Source organism: Lepisosteus platostomus, chromosome 9 (assembly GCF_059453375.1).
Source record: "Lepisosteus platostomus isolate fLepPlt1 chromosome 9, fLepPlt1.hap1, whole genome shotgun sequence".
Lineage (NCBI taxonomy): Eukaryota > Metazoa > Chordata > Actinopteri > Semionotiformes > Lepisosteidae > Lepisosteus > Lepisosteus platostomus.
The window spans coordinates 41,644,423-41,667,823 of NC_142619.1; the positions used below are offsets into that span (position 1 = coordinate 41,644,423).

Genomic DNA, 23,401 nt, shown 5'->3' on the forward strand with positions numbered 1-23,401 from the left:
ACAATCATGACATTGTTAACTACAGTATATGTTATTGTATGCAAGTAATCTATATACTTTATAAGCAGCCAATATGAAAAGTTGTCATCCATCACCTTAAGAAATCAAATGTATTTTATTCATTGTCAGGTGTTGCTTGTCATTAACATCATTTGCTCCACTCCACAAATTCAAAGAGCCAAAAGATTACAACTTGGACTACAAAACACACATTTTGTTTAAGGGGTAATATATTAAGAAAATAATTATAAAAACATGCAAAAATAAACTGTGACAAAAGTAAAATTTTGTTTTGCAAATTTTCTCAATTCTAGAACACACAGTGGTCTTATAATTTCCTTTATAATGGTCTTCAGTCATCAGTGCTAAAAGAATGTTTCCAAACCTTTTAAGTACCAAGGTGAGAATTTAAAGTAAAACACTAGATGGCAGTGTATTACATTTGAGCATTCTGTTTTTTTTTAAATATTAGATTAAAAACATTTTTAATTCTGGGTTCCATATAACCTTTCATTCAACCCTCTGAAAATACATTTTCAATCACTGCATTTATGCATTGCTTATTTCATACCAAAAAGAGAATGTATCCATACTCTGATGGCTCACTTATCTTTCCCATCCCTGCTTTCCATAGTTTAATTATGTATACATAATTAAGTTCATATTTTATTTTGGCAATGCATGTCTGACTAGTCAGTTTATATATTTAATAAACCATCAACAACTGCATTTACACAGATGCTGATGGCAATACTGCTTTAATGTAACCTGACAATTTAAAAATGAATACCAATTTATAGTTCCTGATGGCTCTGTATTTCACAGCAGAAGCATATTTCCTATCAAATACACAGTTCTTAGCTGCCTTACAAGAGAAGTATTTTATTGCTTATTATTTAAAGCAACTCTACAACACAATCTGTCTACAATAAAAAAAGTTCATTTCAGATAACATTTATTTTAACTGTAATGTAAGCTTAAACTCATACATACAATGAAAATGTATTCCAACTATACCTTAGAAATCAGAAAATCACCTAATTTTCACATTTGTGTTTATGCAAACTGTAGTGTAATTTATAGGCCCTTAAAGTCAGATAATCATGGCAATAACACTCTTATCAAAAGGAAAAGCACCAAAAAAGAAAATATTTCCATTTTAGATGTAGAATATTTATAAAGCAGTCTCACTCAGAATATTTGTTCAACATGAAAGTAAATAATCTGTTTGTGATCTGTTTGGTAGAATTTAACATTTTTATACAGCCTTACATACACAAACACAAATAATATAAAGAATGATACTCTTTCAACAAGAAAAATTAACTAAATATAGCCAAAGAGATATTCAAGATACAGAATGAGATAATACCCTCAAAACAGCTTAACATATGAGCTCCCAAGTGGCTTCCAGAGCACATACGTGTACTCTAACCTGAAGCTTACTGAGCTACACTACTAGACACCAATGGTTTAAGCCCAGGCTATGTCATTAGCCAACTGTGACCACTATTCCCCAAGTGGACTGACTGAGCATCCTCAGGGATGGGTGAACTTGAGCTGTCCAGGGTTTCCTCAGCATTGAACATAAGAGCCATTTCTAAGAGCTAGCAGGTGCCTACAAGTCTGCCATGATGCATTAGTCCTGCAATTGGTGTTAACCTTCTGTGAGTGACTGTATCACATGTTGAAGAAGTCTGACAGATCCCTCCCCATGCAGAACAAGGGCTGCTCAGAAATATTACTTTAAAAAACTTCATCCTTAAGGGGAATTGTGAAAATCAACCTAAACCACAACCCACAGACTCAGCACAGAAATCAGAACTACTCAGATTAAGAAAAGAAGGTACTTTTTTTTACAAATACAGTTGTGGAGCACAGAAACATTACTGTAGCAAGCTGTACTATAAAAGGTGGTTTACCAGGATCCTTACATAAAAACAAGATGGGTTAGTTTGTTCCTCTCATTTGCAAACCTATATATTTTTAAATTTAGAGATGTATCTGTAATTTTGCATTTCAGCATGGTTTCATTGAACCATGGTAGACCACATTAGAAAATGAAATTTTTATGAATGTTGTGTTACTTCACTAAAGGCTTAATTTTCTGTGATCAAGCTATGTAGTGTTTACAGAATATAGAAACCATCAGAAACACAGATTTATAATATATATATAGCACCTCCATAGGAACCTAATGCACCATTTTATCCATCACATAAGTGCAACACCCTCAAAAGTGAGAAATAGCTTCAGTTGAATTAAGAGAGAGCTTTAAGCAGACCAGAGCAGAATTTAACCAGGACACTGGATTATCATGCCTAAGAGTACTAACAGTGCCATGGGTCTTTAATGATCAGGTATTTTAAGGCTTAATGTCTTATCTGAAGAACAGTGCCATCTATAGCAGTGTCCTTGTGGAAATGGTTTCGAAATTCTGGTTAAGAAAAGGAAGACCACAACCTACAAATACTTCATTAGCACGAACAGTAGCAACGGGGTTTTCCTTAGGGGTCTCCCATCTCAGTACTCAGAAGGCCCAGATCATGCCTAAATTCCAGATCTGGAAAGATTGTTAGAAATAATAGCACGATTGTCCCCGCTATAGCTCTTTACACGTGATGTATTAGAAATGTAATGCATTATTAGCTATATATAATTAATGAATACCACTAGAGACTATTTCTTCATTTTACATATGTTGTATTTTTTTACATTTTTCACTCAGGTTTTGGAATTTTCTAATTACATTTCACCAGGCTTTTGTCTTTTAATATAAATGTGAGCAATGAGAATTGATGATCAACAGTTGTCTCCTAATCTCCATTCCTCTTTTTACTTAATGAAGCTTATCAGAATATATTGTCACCGCAACAGTAATAACCTCAGAAGGGACTAACTTCAGCTAGTGAGACTGCATGTTGCCACCCTTGGATGGTTGAGTTATGGGAGTCACTAAAGTGGGATATGTTGAATAAGTGCTATGGGATTTTTCCTCCCCATCCCAAGAACAGAAAGAGTTTCCTTGAATTCTGTCCAATAACATGCAGAAGCTACACGCTGTATGGAATCTTTACAGTCTTAAACCAAACTCCATACAGATTTCTTCAAAATTAACAATTACATCTAAAATGATGATGGGGAAGTACATTTACAAAGTGAATATTCACTTTTTAGACAAAAGGTTGCATGAGTCTGGACTGAGTCACGTTGTCAAAGTTGGTAAGTGGACCGCTTTCAAAGAGACAACTGGATATGATCATAGGATAACTACTGACAACCAAATAAGTTAGCTGAATGGCCTCCTCCCATTTTTATCCATTTGTATATACTGCATCAATATTTTAATTCAGCATATTTACAGATGTACAGAACAAATAAAACACTTACATTAAAATTATCTTGGAATCTGACATATTTTGCATGGCATTCAATTTTACTTTTAAGTGCAAAGATAGCAAAAAGGATAAAATAACAGGAATTAATATGGATCCTAATAACAGCAGCAATATTATGGCATATTGTAAAATCTTTCAAACTTTTATTGCGGTTAGCCTAATAAAAAAAATATTTAACAGTACAAACTACAGATCATAATTAAAATACATACCATATATATAGACTGGAATTGCTCATCTCTAACATGTATAGTAACACATACATATTACTATTAAGGAGATATGAAAATAATCATTTTGTGTACACATTTGTAGATAGGCCAGTTTTGTGTGCACTGGCTGACATCCGGTATGATATATACAAATTCATAATGCTGCACTTATCAAAAAAAGCTGACACATTCTATTGTGAGTCAAACTCTACCAATGTGTCTGGCAACTGTTGTAAACAAGAAATGTAGGGTTTGTGCTAGAGTGGCAATTTTGTCTTATTGGGTTCTGTCCCTCAAGGGTGGGGAAGAGCCATTCAAGGGAGAAGTGAACTTTCTTAACAGATTTGCTTTCGTAATATTACTCATCTTAAATCTTACGTGATTTATTGTATTTTCAATGCCACTTTTGAAGTGTAATGGAAAACTACACTAAATGTCAACAAAATGACCGCTAGGCCAGCTAGAGAGAAACAACCGAAAACTCTTTACACAAGTTTCCCCAGGTGACTGTGGTCTCCTCCCACCTACTTGCTGAGAGCGTGTGTACTGTGCCCCAGAGCAGGACAATCTACTGACTTTTAAAACCCATTTCAGTCCACAAAATGCATTGTAGATATCTGATGAATTGTAATAAAATATGTTCTTCATAGTGTAATATACGATACAGTGCATCCCCAATACAAATGGTGATGCACAATAGTTTCACACAATAGTGTGAAAAGCTTCCATGAGCTGGGCGGCTGCTAGGCCTCTCAGGTTCCTGTTCTCTATTTTTTACTGGTTGGATAGAATATAGTCTAATAAAGTTATTTAAAATATGTATGACAAATTATGCCATGAATAAATAAAAATGTGTATGTGATTTATTATAAAACCATGAACAATAAATGAATCTTATCATTTCCAAGTGGGTGTTGTGTTTAGATGACAGTGTAAAGATTCAAAGAACACTGGTGGCTGTTTCACGAAGCGAGATTACTCAGGTAAACTGCATAACTTTTGTTAAAATGTTGACATAAATCTAGATTTTAAGTTTCACAAAGCAAGATCAAATTGTATCTGGTTAAATAAACATAGCAGCATATCCTCTATTTTTAACCTGCTCCTAACAAAAATAGATTATGCTCCAAACATATATTATACATAGTGGATTTAATGATTACCATTTAAAAGCAAATAAGGTTAAAAACTCAATTACAATTTCTGTGTAAGGGCATAACTAAATTCCCTTAGCATCTCGGATGCTCAGAGAGAACGTTGCCCTGGTGGTCAAGGTACGATTGAGCAGTAGAATTGTTTTTCTTCACTTCTCCTATGGCAGTATTCAAACATTTGCCAATTCCACATTCATGTTATTTATTATCAATATTATTTTAATATTTAACACACTCTGATACATAAAATAATAAAAATAGAAATAAAGTATAAATAATATTTATTTTATTATTACACAGTCTTTATTATGCTCAAGGGGTAATTGGTGAAAATTCAACTTGCGAATTGACTAGGAATTGAACCTGGCTGTCCTGCACAGCATGTGGGAATTCTACCACTGAACCACCGATGTATCACTGTGCTTGACAAGCTAAATTAAAAAAGTGTAGCCTTTTCCATTTTCCACAAGAGTTTTAATAATTACCAAGCAAACGTTTCATTTTCCATGGTAGCAACTGACTCCATAGCAAGCGACTCAGTAAAAGAAATTGAAGAAAAGTGTTGAAGAAGGCATAATACTGTTGTGTACCTTATTTTATTTTCAGTTACTGTTACCACATATATAAATACATTATATTTATATTCATAAATTAATATTGTTAATGACATTGAGAAACATTATTATACTTCAGTTATTTTCATTTTCAGCTACCAAAATGTCCTTTTTTTAACAGGATTCCATATTAATATTCCATATTAAGTTGATTTAAAAAGTCATGCAACAGATTAATTGACGCTACTGTTTCACTAACATCTAATGAAGCGTCACCTCTCGATCTTCTTTGGCCAGTGAAAACCTAAATTCGGCAAAATCAAATCATACCACAGTATGGCACAGCCAGCTTGCCAAAAAATATTTTTTGTCATGTATTCTGAATGGCTGAATCAGTATACCTGGGCTTACAAAGTATTATCACTACAAAAACAAATAGAAATATTTCCACTGTTTCCATTTTCCTATTTCCATAACCTGTGGCACTTACACTTTCGCATGTGCTTATTCTTTTCAAGATTTATATATAGATTATAGACTTATCTATAGATTACAGAAAAACAACCTCCATTTCAGGTTAGGTAAAGAATTTCTACTCCAGCACATGAAGTAAGAGACATTGTATTTCATTTCTATTGCATAATAATTTTTGCTGCTTTCTGTATGGATGCTTTGTTTACGCTGTAATTGGACATCTTTTCCTTTTTATACTCTGCTGCAGCTTTTACAGATGTTTACTGTAGTAGCTGCGGTTGCTGCAGTTCTATGCTCATTTCTTTGTAAAAGTATTTAAAGTACAAAGCAAAGGTATAAAGTTAAAGCAAGTTAAAACTCAAGATAGCAGAATTTTCATATGTGCAATATCTGTTAAGCACAATATATTGTATGCCCCTTAAATCTAAAAGGTATGTTAAACCTTTTTCATTAAACTTTGAACAATCTCAAATCTCATCACAGCACTTCATTGACAACAGTTAGTATTTATTAAATATATATTAAATGAGTGTGATTAGGGTTCATCAAGCACTGACACAGCTGGCAGGGTGCCATGAGAAATAAGGACAGACTGAGGCTGAGGCTCTCCCAGATCCAACTGGAACAGCAATACCTACAGGTCCTGTACCTGTCTGTACATCATTTTATAGGACTGGTATATAGTGTTACAGATATAGGTGACTACGATAGTGACTCTAAGAATTTAGATACAATGGGTAACACCTAGTTTGTGTTAACATTTCCACCTCCTAGAGTTAGTTGTGCTGGGTGTGAGACACACTGATCAAAAGAATCTTCTGGTTTACCTTAGTTAATAAAATTCTAGGTAAACAAATAAGAGAGTCAGAAGTGTATGATAAAAAACAGAAAGACAAAGGGGAGGAGTACAGAACACGAGAAAGGAGAAGAGAGGAGGACACACAGCATAAAGTGTGTGCCAGGCAAGATCCAGATCATTCATAAAGAGCCAACTGGAGTTATGTATGTATTTGAACATTGCCAAGACAGCTTACTATTCCATGTTTGTTTAGGAAATTTTGATTTCCTGAGTAAAGAATCCCTGGGTTAAAATTGGCCTCTCCTGGTAAGGGAGTGCATTTTTTTGAATAGGGAGATAGGTTCCCATTCATCTGGTGGCATCTGGGTTTACAGAGAGATTTAACCGCAGGTTGTATTTTATTTAGTTTAGAAGACCACTTAAGATCATTCTGGCTTTTATAGGCATTATGAGTTTGAATACTTGGTAACACTGGGGGTTTTCTGGGTTGTTAGGATGTTAATGTTAGGCCTCTGGAATGCCCTGGCTGTAAACTTGTACAAAGGGTAACTTGTGTGTTGTATGTTTATGGTGTGTGTATTGCATGCATTGTCACTGTTAATAAATATTTGTTTAATCCAGTATGCCTGAATTATGACTCTTTTTGGCAAATCTGATATTTTACTTGTTGATTAACCTGCACGGTCAGTTACCAATATTTTTGTCCATTTCCGTAACTCCCCATTTGTATCAATAGTATAATAGGTAAGTAATCTGGGAATTTAATGTAAAAATAGTTACCCGAATAGACATCAGGCCATTTTAGTTTTAGGATTAAGTCCTTTTTACATAGAAAAAAAGTACACATCCCTCGATTCTCTGACTTCTTCCAAGTGCTCGTAACTTAACATAAACCAAATGAGTTTAGGTACTTTTTGGATTTGATTTGTCTGGCCCCATAAGTTGTTGAGTGTATTTTACAACAAGCAGAGTTTACCAGCACTTCTTTTTTATGCAATCGATGCCATCTCTTATGTTTAAATGCGTTACGAAGCAGTTATGCGGAGAAATACAATTTTCAAGATCTCTATAGTACACATAATAAATATGACAAATTAAAAAGTCTTACTAATCAAACGTTATGTCAGTTGTACAGTCAAAGACAGAATAAAACTCACAATTGTAGAATTAACAAAGTATCAAGATGTCTGGTGAAATCAATACTGTGCATTTATAGTGCACATAATAAAGATTCCAAAAAATATAAAATGTTACAATTTGTGAATCCATACTATTTTTACAAATTATGCATTCAAAATATTATTCTATACCATAAATGGTATTATACCTTTACAATTTCTGTTAAGACAACAACAGCCAAATGGAGCAAAAAATAAAATTGAAGAACAGTCTACACACTTGATAACAGCAGGTGAAGTTAAATTGTATAACAAAAATAGGTATGCATATGAACAATATCACTTATTTTAGCAAATATTCAGAAGTAAAGGGCTCATTTAACAAGGGATGAGTGTAATTCATTTTCAGATACATATTAACAGTTTGGCAAAACCATCTTAAGTGAAACTATCAATTTAAGAGGTGTTTTCACACAGTTAATGTGAATGCATTCATATGTGATGAGGGGCATGCAACAGCCCTTTGTCACATACATGACTAAAATATATTTTACCTGAAGATTCATCTTAAATTAGAACACATCAGTCAAAGACTTAACAACAGAATTTTTATCACAAAGGAATCTGTTGCTTTCAAGAAATACCTGTGGGATGTTTGTGCTCAACTGGCCAACACAATCACTTATCCTGAATCCGTAATTTAAAATACCCACAATATCACAGCTCTCAATGAAGGCATGGCTCCCAGGAAATCCACAAATTTGAATACTATCAAAGTTGTTTTGCATCAAAGGTCCCTTTGAGGCAATAAATGCAGAAAGTCTGCAACCCACTGAACTCACAAAATTATGTGTCTAATCATTTGAGATGCTTTGTCAAGCCTTTGTTGCAGCCACTCTGAGTTGGTGAGTTCACTGGGTGCATTTACTGCCTCAAAGGGATATGCAACTAATTACTAACTCTCACACTGAAATTTATTTAAAGTGAATGTTTCCCAATACTTATGATCAGTTCAAAATCACTGGACTGAACACAAACTATATAGTTGTTTTAATTTGATCAAATATATCATTACAGGCAGAGAGGTGAAAATGGCAGTGTCAAATAATCTGGACACAATGAGTAATACCCAACTACTGTCTATATTTCCACTTCTAGAGTTTCACACCAAGGGATATATACTTAGTTGTGCTGGTTGTGAGACAAACTGATCAAAAAAATCTTCTGGTTTATTGTAAGTTCTGAGTAAAATGATTAAGAGTGTCAAAAGTGTAAGATAAAAGATAGAGAACAAAACAAGAAAAAAATCAGAGAGACCACAAAGGAGAGAGGGAGACAGGCAGACAGAACTTAAGGCATGAGTTACACAGAGCTTACTATTCTGTGGTTTTTAGGGAACTTGCACTTTGATAGTAATTCAAACCATAACTTCATACTGTACCTCTCTCTTTACCATAAACACTCAAGCAGAATTCTCTGAGGTTATCTTGGTCATTTAAATAGAAGTCCCAAAATAAACATCTAGCTCTTCCACTTCCTATTAATTTAAAATAAATCAATCATTCAGATAAAGAATCATACGTATACATTCTGAGTCGCTTTGACACATTCTAACTTTTTAAATTTGAATTCTAACAATGTCCTTAGTGGCAGTATTTGCATACAATATTTAATGTCATGGAATCAAAACTGAATATTAAGAGATTTCATGAAACCTGGGAACAATAAAGAACTGAAAATTTAAAATGGAGTAGTTTAAAGCATTTTGGAATGCACATATGTAATTCCTTCTCTAAAGGATTCAAATATGTATTCCACATTCCCCATGTAAAGACAAATTATGTCCAAAAAAGAAACAATGAGGTCTCTGATCCATGGATGTTGATTCCATGATTTTAGTCATCCAAAACTGGTCAAATTATAATACATCGTCTAAAGGAGATCTCCTTTAAATCCTCTTATTTAACCAAGTCCCATAAATCAGTTCATATAACCTTACCATTAGGATCAGCAGAACTCTTTATATATAAAAACTGATCACCAAAGACTCAAGTGAGAAGTGTTTATCATCTTAAATTTAATAGTTTGATATATTCTTGTCTTCCACTTTGGCCTGCACTTTGGCCTTTCCTATCATAATATCTCCCAGCTAAGGTCTTTTCTCAATTTTGCTGAAAAATTAATTCATACCATCATTTTATCTTGCCTGGGCTATTGTTATGCTCTCCTTTGTGATCTGCCCTCAAGTTTGTTAATTAAATTTCAACTTCTTCAGAACAGCGCTGCAAGGGTTCTCAGCAGTGTAAGGAAGTAAGATCACATCATCCCTATTGTAGCAAAACTCCATTGGCTCCATATTACTTTTGTTTTTTAAGGCTCTAAAAGGCAAAGGTCCCGTTTACCTTATTGACCTTTTTCTTTTTCAAACTTCACCCCGCCCTTTAAGATCAGATCAATTTAATCCGCTACAGGTCCCCAGAACTAAATTTCAAACTATGGGTGACCATGCCATTTCTGTCTATGCTCCTCGCTTGTGGAATAGCCTTCCTGATCATCTCAGACAAGCAGCTTCAACTGAGACCTTCAAAAGAGATCTGAAAACCTTCTCTACCAACAAACTTATCAATTTCCAGTACTACAAACTAATTCCGTACCTTCTTCCTTCATAGTAGTTGTTAAGTTCTGTGAAGCACATTGAGATTCACTGCAAGTGTTATTATTATTATTATTATTATTATTATTATTATTATTATTATTAAAACAGACAAGACCATACTACCTGTACAGTATTCTTGAATTACGGCTCATTGAACCAAATTTCAGTTATCATAACATTTGCACAGAACATAATAAGATGTTTCTTACGTAAATACCAGAAAACCAAGCAAACATACCAAGATCAGTATTTGGGCCTGCTAGCAGCTGTTTAAATTTGTCCAACCGTGAAGCTTCTCTTTCTGTCATTGCTGGTGTTCCAGATGTGTTCTGGTCAGCCATCCGTGCTACCAAAGGAATGACACGCCGATGTGGAAGAGACTGCTGCCTCTGAAGAGTTGCTCTTTCAAAAACACCCTCTACAAGGGAGAAAAAAAAAAATAGTCACCTAACCGAATATTGAGGAATACTTTAATGCCCTGAATTAATCACATTAATGCACTGAACATTACTATGCTCTTGTTCACTCTACTCTAATAATGACAGTTATAGAGTTAAAATTAAATTATATCAAGCCAGATGAAATGTTGTGGCATCTGAGCACAGCTGCTAAGTTCTATCCATTTAACAGAATCTCCTTCAACCCTTTAATGAAAGTCTTGTTGTTAGTTATTATCCCATAAAGCAGATGCAGCTGTATCTCAGATTCATACATTTCGGTTTAGCACATGGAATCCAAAGGTATTTGGAAAGAAAATCAGAAAAGTAACTGGAAAAAAAGATAGATAATAGGTTTTTGTTGTCTGGTGATTGTCAGTACAGAGTTTCATTTTGGCTAAATGCAACTGACGCATAACACAACACTAGTCATTTGTGAAGTCACAAATATTTTTAGGAAGATCACACCCAAGACAGAACAGTTTAATATCTGAATTAGGGCAGAATTGAAGAAACAAAAAGAACAATTTAACTCAACATCTGTTTTAAAAACATCACATGTCACTACAGTACTATACTGGGAAACTGCATTATCTTGAAAGAGCACAGTGATATATTGTTCTATGGTCAAGAGTTACAATGTGTTTTTAATGTTTTAATCTTTGTATGCAGTACATCATTAAATTAATAAGTTCTCTTTTTCATACTGCCTGCTCTGAATTCATTCGATATGTAGTCTCCAGTCCAACATTTTGCTCATGTCCATCCAGAGTTTTATGGAGAAGGGGGATGAACTGCAAGTTAATGATGAACAGGAAATTCATGAATGAAAACAGGAAATGTTGCCTCAATTAGCATTACTAAATGAGGACAATAACTGGTTTATTCTGCACTTCCATATATATTTTTAAATAGGTGAGTAATTAAAAAATCCAGACATCACTAACTTGTTAAAGCTATTTCTAGCTCCAACTCATTTTTTCCTCACCTCACTAATAGGTAAGCCAATGTGACATCCATCATTTCTTTTCCCTTTTAGCATTATCGATAAGTTCTTCTGTTTGAATTGCCTCTATAAATGTAACTTATTTGCATAAGGCATCTTTCAGCACTTTCTGTCCTCATCTGCAGTTCTGCTCAATCCATTCACCCTCAGCCTGTCCCACACCACACACAGAACCCACTAAACCATGTTCTGTTGAAATGAAGTAGAAGAAAACAATGTCTACCGTTTGCTGCACCCCACTTTCCCATTTGAGGCCACCTCTTCTAGACAATTTTCTTCCAATGCCTCCTTCACTCCTCTTGTAACCCTGATGCTTCCCTCTATTTTTTCCTACCTCCTCCTTGCTATGTTGCACTGTGTGACTACTAGGATCATTACTAGGACCTCTTTTTTAGTCTTCCCCAACTGTTTTATTCACTGATGCTGCTCAGAAGAGATCTTTTTCTATCCTAAAATCCCTTATTTTGGAGAATAACCATCGCCATTTATATATGCTTCATCGCTATTTATATATGCTTGTATTTCAAAATACAGACAAATTCATATTACTTCTTCAGCCTCCCATTTTAATCTATTCTATCACTGTCTGCCCTGCAACCCCAAGAACCCTGGTGATAACCCCGGTGTTAGTGGGGCCAGCAGGGGGCACTCACCCTGCGGTCCATGTGGGTCCTAATGCCCCAGTATAGTGACGGGGACACTATACTGTAAAACAGGCGCCGTCCTTCGGATGAGACGTAAAACAGAGGTCCTGACTTTCTGTGGTCATTAAAAATCCCTGGGCATTTCTCGAAAAGAGTAGGGGTGTAACCCCGGCGTCCTGGCCAAATTTCCCATTGGCCCTTACCAATCATGGCCTCCTAATAATCCCCCTATATGAATTGGCTACATCACTCTGCTCTCCTCCCCACTGATAGCTGATGTGTGGTGAGCGTTCTGGCGCACTATGGCTGCCGTCGCATCATCCAGGTGGATGCTGCACATTGGTGGTGGTGGAGGGGAGTCCCCATTACCTGTAAAGCGCTTTGAGTGGAATGTCCAGAAAAGCGCTATATAAGTGTAAGCAATTATTATTAATTATTAATTATAACTGATGTCTCATTTCCTACTCTCAGCACGCATATTTCACTGACATGCATCTTTTTGAAACACCTACAGGGTGTTAGGCAGGGCCTCAGTCCTTCATGGGATAGGAAGAAGCACATACCGACAACTTAGAAGAAGTTATTAACTAATCTAATACGCTTTTGGAAGTTGGGAGGAAGCCCGAACACTGGCTGAAAACCCACAAGAGCGCAGGGGGGACAAGCTAACTCCACAAAATTATCCCATTTCAGTAACTGAATCCAAGAACTATGAATGCTAATCACTTCACCACCAACACAATAATCTTACCAACACGCAATACAGTATCAATATCCCTGTCACAGTATAGAATGGCATTGACAAGAACATATTTATTGGACCACATATCTTAATGTTTCAGTAAAATCATGTTTAGCACTCTACCCGCGGAATAAAATAATAACATAGTATTCTCCCAGCGCTGGCAAACATTTTTTCAAATCTGCTTTATGGTGATCTCTCAACTTCCATAAAAATATATTTTTCTCAAGGAAATGCTTTGGGTGAATATATACACAATCCAGCCAAGTGACTGTCTGTAAACAGTGTCACTATTTTATAAAATCTCTGATAAAATTCTGTAAATGTGAAACTATCAAAAAGCAATTTTGATTAACATTACACACTAAAGCTCCTAATCAGAGACATTTTTGACAGTGAGCATCTGTAGATTTCAGACAATGTTGACATTAACATACATGTCTTCCAGCACATTTGTTTACTGAAGAACATCCTTAACATCTTTACAAGATTTTAAATGCTTGCTGATCTAAAGGAAATTGCTTAAATGCTAATTGCAGATGTTAATGGAATGTTAGGTGATAACCTCCTCAATGATCAACAACTCTTCTATTTTAACTTTACCACAGTAATGTTGCCATGTTCACAATTATCTTTTATTAATTTTCGCTTTAATGCACCTCAAGAATATAAACTATGCTTTCTAACAGCCAGAAACTGGCAACTTGGTAGAATGTTGTACTGCTTAGGTCACACACAGGAGGCTGACCAATCTTTATCTCCTTGTTATTCCAGACACCATTTGTGGCCAAATGGGTGTTCAACCCAAGGATTGAGATCGGGGCCCAGAACTCATTCTCCCTATTTCCATACATTTTTAAGACAATTTAGTTCTTAATTTATGCGCTTTTCTTCTGCACTGCATTTTTCAAGAACACACCTGTAAACTGTCAGTTCGTGCTTTGTAGAACTTGTGTTTTTAAGCTTTATGACAAAAAGTCGAATTTGCTAAGATACAGAGTAATGACTTATAAATGTTTCAAATTTCATTGTGCCATGAAAAAAACAGCTTGACTGAATAGAGGGCAATGGCTGACACTGACAGTCTCTGATTAATGTTTTTTTTTACATTTTCAGCTGGTATAATACGCCACTTAACAACATCATACCAAACACCTTGGTCTCAGTAAATATCCTTTTACCTCAACTTGTTACTGAAGTTCTTAAGCACTCTGCAACCCCCCAAACATGATGTTGGCTTCTTGGTTTTATTCTGCACTAAAGTACACCTGTCAATAATGTTTTCTATAGAGGCATTCTTCAGCTTACCATCATCAACTTCACCTTTGTTAAGGTAAACAGTTGATATCCAGAGATTGTTCATACTGAAACACTACAGTAACAGAAACAAGTACTAAAAATATAATTTGTTCTTTATGTCTCTTTCATGGAAATAAGGACTTACTTGTATTAACACTAATGACAAATTACTTGGTTTAAATTATAATGTTTTGAAAGAATGGTACAAACCTTTTGATGCTACAATGTGGGCTTCACTAAGTGACTTCACCATTCTGTTATCACTGTAATGACCAGGTTCCAACTGAAAAGAAAGCTCTGGTGCAGTTTCTTCTCCTTCATCCTCTTCCTCACATTTCTCAGAAGTATCTTCTTGCTGTTTTTGCTGTTCTTGTAATTTGCTGTGGTTCTCAATAACTTTATTGGCAGTTTCCATGACAACTTCTATATTCAAGTTCTGAGCAGCCATGGCCAGAAGTTCGTCATCATCATCTCCAACATCCCATGCATCACTGGTAATACTTTCAAACTCCTGAAAAGTTGTTACTTTCTTTGGTTTCACTGGTGTTGTCTGCGTTTTGTTGCCATGTTTGATTAAACTGAAAAAAAAAACAAGAAAATCACTTGGTATTAGATTGTTCAGTGATGAGGGGGAATAGCTGAAATGTATCTTTCTGTAGTACAGCACAGTAAAATTCTGTCCATTAGCAGTTTGATAATTAGTAAAAAAGAAAGAAGAAAAAATTTCACCCTGACAACCTGAAGACTTACACACTTGTAAATCTTGTGGTTTAATCACTGAAAACAGTGGGAAATGTTCTAATTGTTCTTTCTAAAGTCCATCACATATACAGGTAGTTGACACCAATGTGAAGTCACTTAATAGGACAACATGCAACATGTGGTGAAGATAATTGATCCGTATTGTTACACAGTGATTAGTATAGACCTTGCCTACTAAGAGAATGAACGCATCCAAACCATGCCAGAAAAATGTGCCCCAAAACATTATAGAACTACCAGAATGTTTTACTGCTGGAAGTTGAATACCTGTGCTATTTGCACCACTGGACTCACAACCTTGCATTGACAGGTATAACAACTCAACTGTGGTATCCAATTCTATGGAGTTCTCGGCAGAACTCTTTAGATGAAACCAGCCGTTTGTTCCAGTTTGCTTTAAATTGATCTGCAGTTGCTGATTTACCTTGTAGTTTTAATTTGCTTAAACCCATTGTTGCCCTGTCAATGTCTTCCCTTAACATTTCCACTCACACTCTGTTTCTTGTGAAACATCCTCTGAGCTGTGCTAGTCACTGAAGCTCCTACCAAAAGCATCCCAGCAAACAACTTTAAAAGTTGCTGTGGTCTCCTTTCTCAACCATACCGGCCATAATTACAGGCATCCAGACCTGTCCAGCATTTTTATACATGATTCTAAGCAAGTTCAGATGTTATCTGCTTAATTAACATGAGCCACACTTATATGGAAGCCCTATATTTCAATGTACTTGGTGTCCCTCATTTACCCAGGTATTTTCATTTTTGTGTCCAACCTGTAAATTGCATTTGTTTAAATAATTAAGAGTTACCTCATGTTAACATTGTACTGGCAAGACAAGAATTGGCAAAGGGCAAACATTACCATTTTTTATTAAAGGCAGCTGTAAAATGCTTGGACAAAAATGCTTGTTTTTTGTAGTGCTTAAAATAAAATATATATGAAAAACAGAGACTTCAGATTTATGATATTCCACTAATGGAAGGTATGCAGAAAGCATTAAAAAGAAATAGCAGCTTGTAATGTTCTCTGAAATCTTGCCAACTAAACAAGCTAATTAATCACAACTGTGAACACCACTGTCCATAAGGCAACTGAAACCTCAGGGCTTCAGAGCTGAGAGAAATGTTGAAAAACTGACAATATGAGAACTTGAGAAAACTTTTGATGAAGTTCATCCTATTTACCAGAAAACAATTTATTTGACAGAAAGAGTCCAAAGTGTCCACTGCTCCTGAAGGAGACTCGACTGTTATAATGATTCTGAATGATAATGGATTAGAACGGTGACAGCCACCCAGAAATTCAGTTTTTGGGCATTTGCCATCTGCCGGTGCTAAAAAATTAATAAGTGCCTTACTGTATTTGATTTATAACTTTTTTCTAAAATTGAATTGCCAAGCAATAGAGATCTCTTATATCTTTTATAAACCCCATGTAGCTTCACTGGGACACCTCACCTACAATTTATGCTTGAGGTGGTGGTACTGTGCGTCTAAAAGTAACACACAGGACTGGAAAACAGAGCAATTCTGTTAAAAACAATCATATTTATAAAAAAATCTTAGATGTGAAAATAAATTATTTTTAAATTTAGACTAAATGTACAGTAACTCTAAGCATTAAATGAATTTATGTTTAGAAAATCAATAATAATAATAAACTATTTTGTATAGCGCCTTTAAAAGTGGCTTCTCAAAGCGCTTTACAGAATGAGAACAACAATAAACAAAAAGAATACACAAGATAAAACACAATTACAATATACAGAGGAGACCGTGGATGGAGGTACTAGGAAAAGCAGAGGAGTGAAGAATGGAACCAGTTAAGTAAAGGCTCTCCTAAAGAAGAAGGTTTTGAGTCTGGATTTGAAGGAGTTTAGAGAAGGTGACTCTCTGATATCCTTGGGCAGAGAGTTCCAGAGCTTGGAGGCAGGAGAAGGCCCTGTCACCCATACAATGTAGACGGGCTTGGAGGACAGTTAGGAGACCAGAACTAGAACAGCGAAGGTTGCGAGGTGGGGAGTAAGGCGATAATAGTTCAGACAGGTACTTGATCACTTGCACTATACCTGGTCAGGATCCTGGCTGTTGAATTTTGGACATACTGCAGTTTGTTCAAAGTAGATTTAGATACCCCAGTGAATAGAGCATTACAGTAGTCAATTCGAGATAACACAAATGTGTTGGTCAGCTTTTCAGCCATGGTTAGTGATAGCATAGGGCGTAGTCTAGCGATATTTCTGAGGTGAAAAAAAGATGTCCAATAGATTCTGGGTGACCATCTCAACAAAAATTCAAGTATTTTATAAGAAGTAGAATTTTACCTTAATTTAGATTATAAAGGTTATAAATTATCAATGTATAAAAATACATTTTAACCTGACACAGTCAATACATTTAAGACAACATCATCAGACAAGTAAACACATAAATGAAACTAAGAATGACTCCAGAAATTAAAAATATTGCAACACAATGTTAACAAATTATTGATTAAAAGTTAAGTGTACAGAATAGCACACAATACACAACAGCCATGAAGAAAATATATAGTAACTTTTTATGGAAGTGAAATAAGAATACAAAATTAATTTGAACAAAAGTAAATAAGGCTAATAAGCAATAAAAGTAATTCAATATATTCTACAGTCAAATGCAGAAATTACAATTATTTAAAACCTTTTGAAGACAGGAATAAAATAACTTTTAAAAAGCCATTAAAACCACATTTTAAGACTTCTGAATGAATAAAGGGAAAACTTCTCTCTCAGCCAAATTAATTTAACTTAAATTAAATTAGGACCTTTACTAAGACTACAACAGGCAACTGCTTTCTAAAAGACTGGGTTGGAGAGACAAACGAAACAAGTTTCTTTTCAATATGAGCATCAATTTCATAATGTGGAAGCAAATAGTGCATTAACACCTAACAGTATCCTATTGTATACTGTAGAAGACATTAAGAAAAGGGCCAAATTGGAATTAAATCAAACTTATTTCCTAATAGTCCTCCCAAGCACAATTTCACAGAAGCTTTTGTGCAGGAAATGAGAACAAGCAAATGAAAAATACCAAGTAGTATGGAACTGGATTGGATATAAAATATGTAAGAATTCTAGTGCTGGACTACAGAAAAGCTGTTGTTAAAGGCCTTACTGGATTATTAAACTGAATTTCAATAACTATGGCCTTTTGTGGGGTTTGTCACTACTCCTTTGGTCACACTATGTTATTATTAAAAAGCATGACAATTTGTACATGATCAAAACTGAATTGGACAGAGCCCTGCTGTGCAAAACATAAGCACAACCAAACCTAATGTAATATAACTGTCCATTTCTCCCACATTCCTGCCCCCAGTATGGAATTCTACGACAGGCCCTAAGTGATGGTCAAGTGCCAGGTAAAGCTGCACATCTGCTCTAGTTTGTACTTACAGTATACCTGTATATGTAGCAGGCAAACATACTGTATAATGCCTGACAAGATTTCACAGATAATTAATTTTCTACATTGCATTTACAATATGTCAAAATAGATAATAAAATTAATAACATTCTTGATTAAAAAAATAAAAAAGAAACACAATGACTTTTATTTGATTTACTGTTGTGTTTCTACTTAAATTGGCCTGCTTGAAACATTCTGTTCAGCTTTATAAGCTTAGTATTTAAAAAACACAACTAAAACTAACAGCAAGTAAGTATTTACATCTCAATTTATTGTTCAAACACTTTTAGAACTTTTTATTCAGACACATAAGTAGAACATGTGTTTAACAATTCACTGGATAAGACAAATGGCCTACTCTCATTTACAACATTTCTTAGGTTCAGGTTCTTCACACAAGAAAAAAGCACAAGAAAAATATATACCTATTTTAATAATAAAGTGGAATGAAGCCATGTGATATTTGTTTCATGTCAATGGTGAATTTCATATCAAACGTCACTGTGCCTCAATTGATTCTGAAGAAAGCTAATTCTCCTCCACTCAAACTTATCATAAACAAAATCCAGCTCAATTTTCAACATAAAGCATTACACAAAATCAATACCTCAACACTCTATACTCAACAACGATAATTCACAAACAGCCAGAACATGTAACACATTGCTATTACCTCATTTCCATAGCCCCGCCCCTTATGCAAAACCAACATCCCTCCCCTGTTCTCTCTCTCCCCTGGCGTTTGTAATCGTTTTTATTTTTACATAAATTTTAGCAAAGTCATGTATTTTAAAAATCTTAAGATTTCTATATTTATGTCTTTATTTAGTGGTTTCACTAAATAGCAAATGAAATGGAGCAAATGCAAAGGAACTAATAAATCTGTTGACCCAAATGAGAGGCTAAAAACATTTTAATTTGAACAATGACTTAAAATAGCACTACATGCATGCAAGCAATAACATACATTATGCTAAGGTAAAAGCAGGTATCTATAATCAATTTAAGTAAGGTGCATTAGAAAAATACAGAACATGATGACAGAACAAAACAAGTCTGCAAATAGAAAACGCTCTTGTTTTCCAGCGAGTGTCATCATAAGATCACAATGTTGACTTCTGAATGAATGGAGCTGTCTCACAGCTGCCACTGTTTTTAGATAAAGATTTATTTGAATCCATTTTTGACACTTACTTTGAATGGAGAAGAGGGTCAAAAGGTGGGTGCTGAGCTCCATACACATGTTGTATACTAGAAAAAAAAACAAGTTAAAAAAAAACAATTACAAGATAAAACCTGAGTTTTAACTTTTATTTCATTTTCATCAGATATACATAAGTAACATAAGACACCATATCAACATATAAAACATATTTCACATTGATGCTGTGTGTTATATTTAGAAAATCTCTGCACTCATTCTACTTCCTCAGACTCTTCAACCATATGGGTTACGTTGGTACATATTGTCCTCTGCTGTTAAAAAATAAAAACCTCAGGCACCTCACTGATAATTTTAGGATTGTAAATTCAACAATGCGTTTAATTCAAGAAATCAACTGCATTGTTAGCAAGATTGATTCCTTGTCCAGACTATGGGAAAAGCATGACTATGCTGTTGCATTAAACCCACAAAATTCACTAAGCAGTAAATTATGGAACCCACAAGGATATCAAAATGCCTGGTCTTAGGGATTACCTCAAAAGATACATTTTACAAACACTGTATTGTTTACATGAAATCTATCACCTTTTAGACGGAAGTACCAAAAGTAAAACATTGCCCAAATTTACCAGCTTACAGTTGGATGTAAGAAGTGTATAATTTCAAACTTATAATAAAGAAATAGTCATGTACATCCGAATAAGTGTAACTTGATGAATAACATACTTTTGATACCTTCTGCAATCTTTTCCACATGTTCATGTTATAAATTACTGAAGTAGTTCAAGTAGGTAGCTAATTCAGCATGTGTAGGCTGCTAAGGAACAAGGTTTATTCCGTGCTGAAAAGGTGAAGCCTTTTTGGGGGAGACCCAAAAGAGAGAGAGAAGGCTCCACAGCCAAAACATTGTATTTCTCTTATTCTCTTTTCAGCATGGAATATATCTTTACTTGTTCCTTATAAAATACTGTATTTTTACCAACAAATGAATTTATAAAAAAAATTGCTTTGCTCATGAAACCAACATCTGTAACCTTAATAAGTTACAAGTTATACCAGTGCAGCTATTCCCTACTACTAAACTGACACCTTTTTTCCCTCAAATCATTTTTGAGCAAGTCAATTTACAGAATACGTCCAGCTCTCTCTTAAAACCCCAAATGCATCTTTCAATGAGGTTAAAACTATAAGGAAAATGTACTCATTGGTTTTTGTTAAACTGCACATTAATAGATATTACTGTGAATTAATTAAAAAATAAAATGCCTTTCATCTGCAATTTACTGCTGTTAATTGGAGTGTTTTTGATAAATATATAATTTTGGATGGAGTCAAGACATTAATGTTATGTTCTTGAATAACTTTCTTTAATTTAGAACCACACTATTTGGACAATGGACAAAATACAAACACCATAGCAGGTATCACCAGTGTTAAACATACCACACTGAATATTAAAGCATTCCTCAAACAGGTTGTGTGTTAGAAATTCCAGCCATGCAACTTGTAACCAAACAAGTTGAACGTGTTTTCTTGAAACAAAATAATAAACTTATGAGACATACACAGCAGAAAAAGTAGTTTGACTAGCAGCATAGAAATTTCACAATTACTACAGTCTTATTTCCTGGCAATAAGTGTAAATTACATACAATAATATCCAAATACTTAAAAGTTCATTGCCTAATTAAAAATTGATTTAGCAAAGGCAATGTATGTGTGCATCAAGGCCTTTAAGCATGAATTAAAATGTGCCAAAAATGCATAGTGAATATGTACATACTGTACAATAACTGTGTAATACTTAAGAAGATTTTTACAATTAAAAACTAGATATACCCTGTATATATGATAAATATAAAGAGTAGAAATTTAATTCTCTCAAAGCTTATAAAAGCATCTGGGAATCAGAAGCTACTTGATTTCCAAAGAAGGCTAAGTACCACATCATCTTTGGGAAAGTCCGAATAAATTCTAAAGGTCTAACGTAAAGGGGTAGCTTGGTGGTGCAGTGGTTAGCATTACTGCCTTGCAGCTCTGAGGTCCTTGTTTCAGTTTTGCATCTAGGGTGCAATCTATGTGGAGTTTGTTTGTCTGTGTGCGGTCTGTGTGCTGTTTGCATGTTCTCCCCATGTTGTTTGCATGTTCACGTGGCTTTTTGCTGGGTGCTCCAGTTCCCTCCCACAGTTCAAACTGGTAGGTTAATTGGCTTCCGGGAAAATTGTCGCTGGTGTAAGCATATGTGTGTGCCCTGTGATGGACTGGCGTCCTGTCCAGGGTGTATCCTGCCTTGCATCTCTTGCTTGTCAGGACAGGTTCAGGCTCCCCAACCACCCTGTATCCAATAGGTTCCCTAACCTATTGGATAAGGCAGTTCAGAAAATAAATGGATGATTACAGAAAAATCCATAAGACAGTCCAGTTTCAAAGCTAATTCCATGGTTGTTTCAATTAGTTAATTGAAAGAGTTAAGTGGTTTGGGAGGAAGAATCACACTCAAGGGCAATAACCATGATCCACAAAAACTCAGGCATGAGGAAACAACATCCCTAAGACTACCATCCAAGGCTGACATTATGAATCTGGGGTCTGTGCTGAGGTTTTAGTGAAACACGAAAAGAAAACATTAATTTGCCACAAGTTGAGATTTTGAACAAAATCATCAGGTGTATATGTAGCTCCAGAAGGTGAAGTTGATTTTGCAAAAGCACGTCATCCATGTTTATTCTTATACTTTCAGCTTGGTATGCATCCTACAACACTAGTGACTTAAGTTCAAGTATATTTTTATTTTAAAAAATTGGTTCGGACATAAAGTTCACATTTGCTTACATATAAACTTCACAATAGGATCATACAAAACCTGCATCAAACAAAGTCCAAAAGATGAAGTGTGAATACAAATCTGTTTTATTGCAGTCTCTAATAGAACATTTATGATATGCGCTGAAAATAGCAGATCACAAAGGTAAGTCACACAACCTGGAAAAGAAGAGGTTCTGTGTGGCAGAGAGGTCAAATGTCCTTCATGAATATTTTAAGAACATATTTAAAAGGTTCATCTAGAAGGCACTTATCCTTGAGAGCATCAAAGCCAAAGAAGTGTTTGCAAAATACCAAGGCTAAGAAGTTCACATACAGTAGGCTATTTTAAAACCTACTGTACAGTGCCTTGAAAGATATAATTCCCTTGAATTACAAATTATTTAGACATTTTTAAAGCAAATTTTAATCTAAATTTGAATGCTCACACTAAAAATATTTTTATTGGGCAAAAATGCAAAATACTTTTTGTTGCATTAGTCTCTCTCTCGATTACTTGGTGATTATCCCCGATACAACAATTAAATATCGGAGTAAACGGTTTTTAAAATAAATTAAGGGCCGCCAATTCACAATAAAAGCGAAAGCTATAAATCTGCGATTCAATTTTTGTTGTCGTCATTGCTGAACAGTTGTGTAAATTGGAGACTTCGGTGAACTTATTCTTTCAAAGGTTGGACTACTTAACAGTAAAAAGCAGCAGTATTT

The 23,401-nt window shown here is 34.9% G+C and overlaps 1 protein-coding gene across 6 annotated transcripts in view; it reads right to left on the bottom strand.

Annotated features, from left to right (window-relative positions):
* The window catches only part of tbc1d22a (TBC1 domain family, member 22a), a 217,078-nt gene that overhangs the window by 192,962 nt on the left and 715 nt on the right, over positions 1 to 23,401 (bottom strand). For all 6 annotated transcript variants that reach the window (XM_088645042.1, XM_088645041.1, XM_088645038.1 and 3 more), the window contains exons 2-4: positions 19,900 to 19,956; positions 14,704 to 15,071; positions 10,604 to 10,783 (exon numbers count right to left, since the gene is read on the bottom strand). In XM_088645042.1, the coding sequence (XP_088501168.1) occupies positions 10,604 to 10,783; positions 14,704 to 15,071; positions 19,900 to 19,956 (605 nt within the window). The remainder of the gene's footprint in view (positions 1 to 10,603; positions 10,784 to 14,703; positions 15,072 to 19,899; positions 19,957 to 23,401) is intronic.